The 12,443-nt window shown below is 39.4% G+C and overlaps 1 protein-coding gene across 3 annotated transcripts in view; it reads left to right on the forward strand.

Moving 5' to 3' along the window:
• DYNC2LI1 (dynein cytoplasmic 2 light intermediate chain 1) overlaps window positions 1–12,443 on the forward strand; it is a 55,335-nt gene that overhangs the window by 10,767 nt on the left and 32,125 nt on the right. For all 3 annotated transcript variants that reach the window (XM_087863359.1, XM_045771588.2, XM_087863358.1), the window contains exons 3-6: window positions 2,858–2,892; window positions 4,919–4,988; window positions 6,928–7,016; window positions 11,362–11,548. In XM_087863359.1, coding sequence (XP_087719485.1) covers window positions 2,858–2,892; window positions 4,919–4,988; window positions 6,928–7,016; window positions 11,362–11,548 — 381 coding nt within the window. The remainder of the gene's footprint in view (window positions 1–2,857; window positions 2,893–4,918; window positions 4,989–6,927; window positions 7,017–11,361; window positions 11,549–12,443) is intronic.

The raw sequence follows: 12,443 nt of genomic DNA on the forward strand, positions 1-12,443 counted from the left end.
TAAGGCCTACAGGGGGAGAGAACATTCTGAAGAAGTTGAGGTTACTGGGGAGTTTGCTAGTCATGGAGGTGGAGCTATAGAGTGGAAAGACTTTGGAAGAAGGGAAGGGATTGATTGTGCCAGATGAAGGGATGCATAGAGGATTGTGGAATTAGAGCTTCCGGGATAACGGGTCAGAGAAAAAGACTGGACTTCCGATGTCCCTGAGGTAACGGGAGGAAAGATAGGATTGATTTTGATAGTCTCTGAGTGAACTTGTATTAAGTCAGTGGTTATTGAACCAAGAAAATCGGGGGTCTGTGCATCCACTCTCAGAGGGCAGTAGTTTACTAGTGATTTTTTAAAATTTGGATCATATTTTAATGATAGTCTAAAAGTTTATTTCAGTGCCCAGAGTTGAGTTTATGTTTATTCGGAATTGCCACCAAGTAGTACTATACATTTACATGAAATTATAACCAAAATTTAAATCAACACTATAGAACCATGAGAATTTGAGAAAATTGGCTAATTATGTCTTAAGATTCCTTGCAATTCATTGTGATTCTATGCATTTTTGTGCATAGAATGCATTCGTTCTTAGGTCGTCTCCCCCTCCCTGCACGGGGTATGTTCCGAGACCCCTGGTGGATATCTGAAACTGCAGATAGTACTGAACATGGTGTATAGTATGTTTTTTCCTATAATACCCACCTATGATAAAATTTATAAGTTAGGCATAGTAAGAGGTTAACAACCATTACTAAAAATAAAACAGTTATACCAGTATAAGACAAGTTATAATTCAAGTGTATAACAGTATACTATAATACAAGCTCTTTCTCACACTCAGAATATCTTACTGTACTGTGTTCACCCTTCTTGTGATAATGAGAGATGATAAAATGCCCACGTGGTGAGATGAAGTGAGGGAAATGACGTAGGCACTGTGACATAGCGTTGGCTGCTGGGACCTGATGATGGTATGTCAGAAGGAGGGTCATCTGCTTCCGGACATCCACCGGGTAACAAAGTGTGGAAAGCAAAATCGTGGAAAAGAGGAGATTGCTGTACTGTAGTCTTCATTTATTTACAACTTTTCAAATATACTACATGTGATACATGGTCAACGTAGGAAAATTAGAAAATCCCGATTTTTCTTTTAAAAAATAAATTTCCAGGGCGCCTGGGTGGCTCCGTTGGTTAAGCATCTGCCTTTGGCTCAGGTCATGATCCCAGGGTCCTGGGATGGAGCCACATGTCAGGCTCTCTGCTAAGCAGGGAGTCTGCTTCTCCCTCTGCCCCTGTTCATGCTCTTTCTGTCTCTCAAATAAATAAATAAAATATTTATAAATAAATAACCTGCAATCCATCACCTAGAAACATTACCGTTAGCTTAGTGCTATCCCTCTGGATCTGTTTGTGTGTTTCTGTGCCTCTCTCTCAATCTATTTATGTGTATGTATGTCGTATGTATGTATATCTCAAAGAAGCAGGAAAAGATATTTTAAAAACTGAAAACAGGGTTGTGCTAATCTATTATAAATGTTTTACCAGGTCAGTAAGTATGTTCCTGTATCATCATTCCTAATAGCTGCATGTTATTCCATTTAAGGATTGTCATAACTAATTTAGCCAGTCCCCTATTTGGGGACATTTAGGTGGTTTCTAATTTTTCACTTTGATGTAATACCTGCCAATAAACTTCCTTCAATAATTTACATTTTTGGTCCTATTTCAATTATTTATGTTTCCAATTATTTAAAAAACTCATTCAGGGGTGCCTGGGTGGCGCAGTCGTTGAGCATCTGCCTTTGGCTCAGGGCGTGATCCCGGCGTTCTGGGATCGAGCCCCACATCAGGCTCCTATGCTATGGGCCTGCTTCTTCCTCTCCCACTCCCACTGCTGTGTTCCCTCTCTCGCTGGCTGTCTCTCTTTGTGTCAAATAAATAAATAAAATCTTTAAAAATAAAATAAATAAATAAATAAATAAATAAATAAATAAATAACTCATTCAATTTGATCATATCCCAGATATATATTGTAATTTATTTGTGATCATCTTTTTTTGGTAAAAAAAAAATTACAGGGTTTTAGGAAAAAACATATCTAGTCAAATGTTCTGTGTTATTGTCAGTCCAGGATTTTCCAAACTCTTTTCCTTGGAACCCAAAGTCGCCTTCCACTAGAGCTTCCCCTGCTGCTCCTCGTGTCTGTTTTCTTGTAAGAGGTTTTTTTTTTTTTTAAGTTTTACTATTTAAAAAAAAAAAATCAGTGATTAAGCCACTGAGCCAATCCCTAAGATGTGAGGTTAAGTTTCATGATTAGTGGCAGAGATGACCAGAACCTTTATTTTCTGACTCCTAACAAGAAACTTAAATAAGTTCATTCTCTACAAATAAAACAACAAACAAAAAACACTCTAACCCAGTATCTGGTTTGCTTACTTTGAACATATTTGCTGCATGTCCTTTATTTGTATGTTATCTTTCTTCTTTATTTCCACTTCAACAATTGGAATTAAAACATTTTAGAAGACACCAATCATCTGCTTAACCAGTAATTAGCATTGATGAATAGAGGGAAAATTTCAGACAGCTGCCAAGTTGACCACTAAAGTGAGGTATGATTTGCTAGTATTTGTCATCTGCAGGACTTTGTAATTATAATAATAGCAGTGTAGTTACACCGTGATGGAAAGTTGACAGTTAACTTTTTCCACTTATCAAACTTAGGAACAATTCTGAAAGTTTGTAGTTTCCAGGTAATTTATCATTCAAGTGATTAAAAAGCTATTTTTGGCCACAATTATGAACAATAACAAAATTTTACATGTGGATGACATTAACACAGTATTCTTTCTTTTTTAATTTCCAGGGAAAGACTACTATTATTCTAAGGTGTCTTGACAGGTAAGTGTTATGTTAACCTTTAGACTACATTTTCTGTTTATTCTAGTTGTACAGGGCAAGTTAGATTCTAAAGGACATACGGAAGGAGAACAATTTTGAGGCCCTAACAACTTAATTCTTAGTGAATCCTTAGTGTGGCCTTTAAGATCTTCTTTAAGGACAAAAAACAACAGTAAGAAAAAAAAATACACACGGGATTAGTGCTGAATTTTTCCTGTTTGGGGAAGAAATGAACATAACTGTGATACTACTTACTTTTTGGCTTTGCTACTCTGATATTTTGGCTAGTCCATGATTATCTGAACATTACTTATAATCTTTAAATTGCTCATGGGAACGTTTTTGAAGCACGGTGTTGGTCCTCAAACTGTACTTTTTACCAGTTGTTTTTTATACTTCCTAACCTTCTCTATGGCCATCAGATGAAGATTTGGGATTATGATCAGTGGACATTGCAGGAAACTGTAAAGGAAAGTCTGTAACTGATTTTAGAAGCTATCCCTTCATTCCAATACCTGTTTCTTATAACTTCTCCAAAAACATCAGCATAGATGGAACTTTGTCTCAAGGTCACATTAAAGAAACATCATCCATTGGAAAAATACTATTAAAGAATTCAAATAATAGAATCCTGACCTTGTGTAATTCCTCTCACCAACAAAATCTTTTCTTAGAAGAACCATCCATAGTGACACCGGCATCATCTTTCCATCCCCAGGAATCTGGCTCTTTTTCGACCGTATGTGTTTCTTTCTACAGATAGTCATCTGACACAACATCAGCTTGGATGAAATACGACACTGAACTGAATTTCGGTTCCTTGATAGTCTACTTAGAAAAAAAGACAGTTCTGCCTCTTATATGTTAAATATCAGAGCTGATAAATTTTGTCTTAAAAGTAGCATTTTGTTTCATAAAAGAAAATTAGTATCTTTTAGGAACTATAACCAAACATTTTACTATATATGTATCAAAAAAAGATACATGTAGGGATGATATGCAAAATATTTAATAAAGATAAATATGCAAATTGCAAATTTAAAAATGATTTATCTTTGTTCTTCAAATTAAAGAAGCTATATACCAATACTATTCAGCCTTAAAAAGGAATAACATTCTGACGCGTGCTACCACATGGATGAACCTTGAGGCCATTATGCTGAGTGAAATAAGTCACAAAAAGACAAATACTGTGTGATTCCACTTCTGAGAGGTGCCTCAGAGCAGTCAGATTCACAGAAACAGAAAGTAGAATGGTGTTTGCCAGGGTCTGGAGGGAGGGGGGAAGTAGGTATCATTTAGTGGGTATAGAGTGACAGGTGTGCAAGATGAAGAAGTTCTAGAGTCTGTGCAGCAGCGTGAATATACGTACCGTTACGGAACTGTACGCTTCAAAATGGTTAAGAACATTTATGTTACATGTTTTTTACCACAATAAAAAATGAAATAAGTAAGTAGCTATATACCATAAAATTGCTTACCAAGCAACAGAAGGCGCAGTGTAAATACCTCATCGAGCATTTGTCCGTTTTTGGACTTGTCGATGATGTCACGTGTTCGTTTGCAGCCTCACTGGTTAAATGATGCCCGTGTTTGAGCCGTGAGTTACGACGGAGAGTTACACTCAAGTCTTGCACTGGTGCCTCCAGTGAACGGATAATCCTTAGATTCGCAGCTCCCCACGTCAGGGCCGAGCACACACCTGGTATCCGTGCTTCCCACGCGCCCTGAACGCCGAGAGCCGTGCCCTGACACCCCCGCCCCGCGGCCACACTGCCTTCTCCGCTCGCCCCGACGGCGCCGTGGGGGCTGCCCCTGCAGCCGTGCCTAACGTCCTCGCAGGGGGTTTTGCAAAGGCCTGCTTACTTTTTATATAAAGTTTTTATCCGTTTTACCTCCGTGCCATTCCACAAAGTAGCTTCTCTACTAACAGCACTAAGTTTTTAAAAGGAAGCAAAAGTGAACTGGGTAATGCGACAGCGTGAGAAACCCCGTGATGGTAATGCCGTCTGTCTGTGTCGTGCAGGGACGAGCCTCCAAAACCAACCCTAGCTTTGGAGTATACGTACGGGAGAAGAGCGAGAGGACATAATATAGTGAGTGTCTGTAAGTGACATCGCTATGCCTGTGGGCGGAGAAGTAACGAGGGCGACTTTGTTTGATAGTTTCGTCGTCTCCATAATCAGTAAGCATATCCGGCTGTACGCTTCGTAGCTGCGGGCTTCTAAGCTTCCCGTGCACCTCAGCAGACGGAGCCAGCCCAGACTGTGAGGGTAATTTCGCCTTCTTGTTGGCTGTGCCTTAAAATGCTAGAATAAGGTTCCTTTGTAACTTTTTTGTATTTTGGACATATTTATATTAATTGTGTTCATGTGACTTCTTCTTCTTTCAAGTGGGAGTAATATTTATTGTTACATCCTGTCTCCCCAAAAAATCTGCTAAAAATATGAGTTTGACCTGTAGAATATTTCTGAAAATATACGATTCAAGATCCAAATTATTGGCATTTTGGGGGCGCCTGGGTGGCTCAGTGGTTAAGCATCTGCCTTCGGCTCAGGTCATGATCCCAGTGTCCTGGGATCGAGCCCCAGGTCTTGCTCCCCACGTGCTGGGGAGTCTCCTTCTCCCTCTGCCCCTGACCCTACTTGTGCTCTCTCTCTCTCTCTCTGTCTCTTTCCCTCTCTCTCAAATAAATAAATAAAATCTTAAAAAAAAATTATTAGCATTCTTACAAATATATCTTGAAGTTAGTAATACTACTTGAGACCAGAGGCCATAATTGATTATAATCCTATTTTCCCTTGTTCGAGCGTCTACTCAGGAAAGTTGGAGATATTCAGGCAGAAGGAGAGTTTATGGTGTATGTTAGAAGGATAAAAAAATCTGAAATAGAATCCTCATTTGGAGTTCTCACATGAAAAGAGGTGATTTCTTATAGAGAGTTAGGTGTGTGGAAGAACAGTCATAGAAGGCCCCGCTTCTCCTGTAACAGGCAAATTTTTATAGATTGATCTGGTCCAAATGTTTGATCATTAGACAGGGTGTAAGAGTTAAAACTGCCTGTTGCTAGATTCACCAGTGAAAGTTTGTTATTAAGACTATGAGATTTAAAAGAAAAGAAATAATAAAGAAATAATATAGTGAGATGCAGGAAAACTATTTTGTGACTCACGTGAGTTCTGGTGTGTGTGAAGACATAGAAACGGGATTGTCCTTTTCATTGGAAACTCTGAAACGGCTTTCATAGCTTCACTTTTGAGAAGAGCTCTAACAACTCCCCTTCATCAAATTGTGACTCAGGGGAGATTTTCCAGTGAAAAATTATTTCCACCATAAACATTAGTGATAGATATTAACAGCAAATATTCAAATATCAATAGCAAAACAATCTTAGTGATTATGAGATGATAATTTGTCAAAAAATAGACTCATCTAAAACTTGCTTTAATGACTATCTGTCTCTTCCAGGTTAATGGCAAATTTATATAAATACTCGTGATTTTTTTTTTTCCGCTAAACTTTGTGTTGGCAAGTTGGGCTTTTCCATATTCATTCTGGAAGATTCATGTCTTTCTCAGATTTAAGTTCCCTAAGAGTTCCAAATGGAAGCACTGTGTCAGCTCCTCACACAGTCACGTCACGAAGTCTCCCCAGCAGCAGGGAGGAAGCAGAGAAGCCATTGGTTAGCAGTCGAAGAAGGCTGTCAGGGAACAGGTGCTCTTATTCCTAAGCTGCATGGCTGCCTCCCCCACAGTCCCCCAGTGCTTAGTCCTCTAAGAAGAGCATCGGTTGTTCAGTGTCTTCTTGTTCCCCACCTACCATGTGAACGTTTCATCCGTGTTTTTTGGAATAGGTGTTTCGGTGCATTTTGAGGGATGGGATAGAGAAAGAGGAAAGTGTTGACTGCCAAGGAAGGGTTTATTGAGGACTACAGTATTTTGTAGCCATAATTATTACTGGCTGATGCTAATAAAGTTAAGTATTTAAAAATCAAACAAAGATATTTTTTAATATGAAAAATACCTGTTTTTTCAGCCAAAAGATATTGCTCACTTTTGGGAACTAGGCGGAGGGACCTCTTTATTGGACTTAATCAGCATCCCAATCACAAGTGATACCTTACGGTAAGTGAGCCGGATCCAGAAACCGTTGTCAGTAAGTACCCAGTAGTGTCCCCAGGATGAACATGAGTGGGCTTTTGGGAATCAGAATTTGGGGGGGGCAGTTCTATGTTCTGAAGGTTTACATTCTTTTCCTTTCTGTGCGCTTAAAGTGTAATGCTTTCGAAGAGATGTTAAAAGAACCAGGGTTTGGGCTGTGCTGACAGCTGGCATTCCAACTGGTAACTTATTTTGCAAGCCTGCAAACAAACAAACAAAATATGTCAAATCACACTTGAGCAATGAATTCACTTGGCAAACATAAATTTGAAAAGCTTGGTTCTTTTGAATGCCCATCCAAGTGTGAGCTAATTCAGCCCTGAGTGTTTTCTTCCGCTGGATATTTAAGCGTACCTTTGAATTTAATGCTAATTAGCGCTGTAGCTTCACCCAAGGGAGCAGTGAGTTGGAGGAGGGAGAAAGTCTGTCTCTTTGCTGACCTTAAAGAAATAGAAACTTGAGGAAAACCTCAAACTCTTTGGTTATGTTTCCTGACAATGACTCCCACATGTTGGCCAAATCAGACGTGGAAAATTGTGACATTTCTCACAATGTTCCTGGGAATGCGTCTTAGCCAAGGAAAACACACATTTTTACATCTGAAATATCTTACTCTTGTCAGAGTTTAACACAAACCGTTGCTGCGGCCTGGACCAAATACAAAGGGCTTGACCATATTTGTTACATTTCAGCTCTCGAGATCTTCAGGGTATGGAATTATTTCTGGTTAACAGAGCAATTGTTTTACCATAAGCTGACTGGATGCTGATAATGTCGGCTTTATTTGGCCAGTGATATTTTTTCTTTTAAAGAAATTTAATTTACTGTCTTTTACTTCTTACAAAAGTAGTATGTGCTCATGGAGAGATCTTGGGAAACACTGAAAGGTAGGAAGAAAATAAGAGCGCCCATAATCACCTGAAAAATAACCCCTGTTAACATCCCAAGGTATTCCTTTCATTGCTCTCAACGTTTATAAATACACTTTGTACAGTTTTGGGATGTTTTCTGTGTATGTTTAGAAAATGCTTTTTCATGTATAACCACCATTTTCCCCCTGACACAATTTTCCAGCAACATGGAATTTACAGCTGTATAGTTTTTCATTTGTCCCCCTTTAACAGAGACAAATCATGGAGGCCGCCTGGGAATTAGGGCCGCTCCTGGTGGTGTGGTTGAGAGAAGGCAAGGACAGGGGAGACGCCGAGGAACCAGAGCTGCCAGGCAGTGTGGCCCGAGGCGGAAAGGAGTGACAATGGCTGGGAGCTGCTCTTACTGGGTTGGGAGCTGGCTCTGGTTCTGGCCCTGACTTGGTGGCATCGCTTTGTCCCATCACCCTGTCAGATGATCTCACTCCCCTCCTCTGGCCCAAGAGGCTTTGGGCCTAACGGCCTTGTGGAAATTTTGGTTTCTGCAGGGAGCTGTGGCTTGCTTTAGGAGGGGAGGTCAGGGGTATGATGCACAGTCAGAAGGGGACCCGGTGGCCTGCATCCAAAGTAGGTTGCTGAGCTGGGTAAGGGATTCATGAAAAACATTTCACTCCTAATGTAGTTGAAATCTCAGAGTGTTTTGTGACTGGAATCAGTTTGACACACAATTAATTTCCTTGTGTTGGACAAAGCCCAGCAACTTGAGAAAAATAATATTGCCAAATGCTATTAGATACTGTTTATCTTTAAAATGACCATTCATAGAATAATTATAAATGCATTGAACAGACTTTAGATAATTTGTAATGGAGCATTTCCTGCGGTTTCATTCCCTGTTTAAAGAGGTGGTTGGGTTTTTTGTGGTTTTTTTTTTTTTTTTTTTTTTTTCAAGGATGTGATCGTGCCATCCGTGACAACATGAATGGACTGGAGGGTCCTGTGCTAAGTGAAATAAGTCAGAATGAGAAAGACAAATACCATAGGATTCCACTCATAAATGGAATCTTAAAAAAAAAAGTAAAGAATAAACCAAAAGCAGAATAAGATCTTTAAATACAGAGAACAGACTGATGGCTGCCAGAGGGGAGGGGTAGAGGCATGGGCACAATGGGTGAGGGGGAGTGGGAGATACAGGCCTCCAGTTCTGGAGTAAGTCACGGGGATAAAAGGTACAGCATAAGGAATACAGTCAAGATACAGTAAAAGCGATGTAATGGGACAGACGGGAGCTGTAGTCATGGTGAGCACAGCATCATGTATGAACTTGTCAGTCCCTAAGTTGTACACCGGAAACTAGTGTGACGTTCTGTGTCAACTATACCCAAATAAAAACAGGGTTTTTTGCTGTCATTTGCTATGAAGGTAAAAGTAACACAAGTGTGTACCATGCAATGGAAACACAAATTTTAATCTTGGAAAAAGGTCGAATATTCTGTTTTGTTTTCACTTAAAGTTATTTTTTATTTGGAAAAATGATAAATTTTTTGTTATATACATTTTACCACAGTAAAAAAAGTGAAACCATAGTCTGTGTTTTTTAAACATTAACCATACTAAACCCCTGCAATAAAATTAATTTTCTGTTATAAACATATATTATTTATTATTATATTCAAACACATCTGTTACGAGTTTATAATGGCATGCTAATTTTATAGAAAATCTCAGTGATTACTGTCTAAAAGGCTGTTTTCTGAAGTTAGGCCTCTAGTATAGAATTTAGTTACTGTTTCACTTGAATTGCACAAAATAGCTGGTTTTTCTCAAACGAAGCAAAATAACTGACCTAATTGTAAAATAACTGACGTGGATTGTAACTCCTTGCTCTATCTACTAGCAGCACGGTTGCCCTGTTGATCGGGGATACATTGGCCTGTGATTCTGGCTCTCCATGCTGATTATGACCATGTTCTGAAATACGCCTAGATTTATTTGTTTGTTATTTTGATAAAATGCCCTCACATTTTATCACTTTAGCCGTTTGTAAGCGTACCGGTTAGTGGCATCATGTATATACTCATTGTACAGTCGTCACCACCATGCGTCTCCAGTATTGTTTCTTCCTCCCCGACTGAAGCTGTCCCCATGAAACACTGACTCCCTGCAGCCCCCTTCCCCAGCCCTTGGCAACCACCTTTGTAGAGCTGTTGCGAGGACTCTGACTACTCTAGGGACCTGCGGTTCATGAAGTCCTGCCTTCTTTGACTTCACAGAATGTCTTCAGGGTTCACCCATGTTGTAGCACGTGTCGGAATTTCCTTCCACTGACACTCTGCTGGGTGCGTACACCATGTGTTGCTGATGCCTTCATCCGTGGACGGATATCTGGGTCGTTCCCACTTCTGGCTGTTGTAAATGGAGCTGCTATGAGTGTTGGTGTATAGACATTTATTCGAGCCCCTGATTTCAAGTACTCTGGGAAGTGCGATTGCTGGATCCTGTGGTGATTCTCTGTTTATGTCTTTGAGGAAGCAGCTGACTGTTTGGCGCGTAGGAGTCTCACATTTTACATTCTCACCAGCAAGGGTTCCAGTTTCTCCGTTTCCTTACCGACACTTGTTCTTGGTGTGTTTGTCCGGTTTTTGTTTCATCAGAGCTATCCTGAGTGTGCAGGGACAGCTCTTTGTGGTATCCTTTGCATTTCTGTAAGGATTAGGGATAGTGGGCATGTTTTCATATGTTAATGGTCACGTGTCCATCTTCTTTGGGGAAATGTCTGTTGGAGGCCTTTGCCGGTTTTTCAGTTGGCTTGTTGTTGCAGAGTTTGGTTTCTGTTTGACACAAAGTACACATTCCTGTGGCCGTGGCAGTGGTGTGTGTAGTGGTCAGGGGTGCGCTTTCCGGGAGGCCCTGGGGTAGAGCAGAAGGACGTGTGGCTCTGGCTCTACAGCTGTAGAACTTACTAGTTCTGTAAGACGGGCATCGTAACATCCAGGAAGGGTTGTTGCAAAGATTAAATAAACAAGGTAGTGCCCTGCCTGGGGCCAGCGGTGCATCTGTTCTCCTTCACTTAATTGTGTTGTTGCTGTGCTCTCATTCTTTTCGCTTCTCTTCTCTGGAGGACACAGTAAAATTGGATTAAATCATCACACTGTTGGACCTGATTGCTTGCAGATTATTTGAACTGGATTATTATTAGTACAAACAAAATCTTCAGTGCCATTATTGGTTGTAACACTTAAATATCACTAGAGAAAAGCGCTGGGATAAATAAGATAACTTTGGGCGGTGTGTGTGTATGTGTTTTGTCTTAGAAAAGTGCTATGTTTTATCTTATTCTTAAGCTATAGTGTTATTCTTAGATAATAAATTTCAGTATAATAAGGTTGCAAAATAGTAATTATTTTGAGTCTTTTTAAGAGATGTTTTTATTTTTTTAGGACATTTTCTATTGTTCTTGTTTTGGATCTTTCAAAACCTAATGATCTTTGGCCCACCATGGAAAATCTGTTGCAAGCCACAAAAAGCCATATAGATAAAATGATAATGAAACTGGGGAAGACAAATTCTAAAGCAGTTTCTGAAATGAGACAGAAGATATGGAGTAATATGCAGAAGGACCATCCGGTGAGTTGCAATTGGGATTATTCCCGAAACCCTTAGGCCCGTTACATAGTGAAAGATAACATCACAAACAACTTCCTTAGATTTTTATGCATGATTTGAAATTCATTTGATGTTGATGAACTTGCTCACTGGAAAATTATAGCAATTTAATAAAACCTCAGTGAGAGCAAAACAAGGAAAAAGATTTCTCATGTCTTCTTGTTAGACATCCACTGGGACTGTTACGGCATATTATACAATCAAAAGAAATAGAGTTTTGAAGTAGTAGTTTGATATTGATTTTATAATCTCTGTAAAATGAAGATAAAAAACCAGACTGTACAAAAGTCACCTGGCAAAGAGCAGATGAAGCTACCAATTTAAGCAGTGAGTAGAGTTTCACGGGCTTCATTGTCACTCTGTATTTTACGGTCACTGTACCTGTCACATATTCAGTATCTTTTCATCATCTGACAACTAATTAAATTATAAAGTTGCAGGGATGGTAACACAAGTCTTTAAATACAACCATGAATATCATTTTCTAGAAAACCTGCGGCCGTCTCTTACGTTGCTCAGGCTTTATGGGAACGTGTTTTACGTGGGGAATATCAGGATGAAACTGGTTGTTTATGGTTTCCATTTGTGCAGCGTGAATGCTGTTGCCACCAAAGATAATACCAAGTAGTAAATAAGAAAAACAGACAGATGACGTGTTACTTAAGAAAACTAGGACAGAACATAACAAGTAAATAAATATCATGATAATTTAGGGAATTGCCATTTCTAGTTTTATACTTGAGAAATATAACTTAGTAAGTGAAAGTTAAATATTGGGACAACCTCTACGTCAAGCAAACAAAGTCAGCATCTATGAGAAGACTAACAATATATTTTTAGAAGTAAATAGAGTTTG

The sequence above is a fragment of the Ursus americanus genome, chromosome 7 (assembly GCF_024610735.1).
Source record: "Ursus americanus isolate L20-20 chromosome 7, mUrsAme1.1.p, whole genome shotgun sequence".
Lineage (NCBI taxonomy): Eukaryota > Metazoa > Chordata > Mammalia > Carnivora > Ursidae > Ursus > Ursus americanus.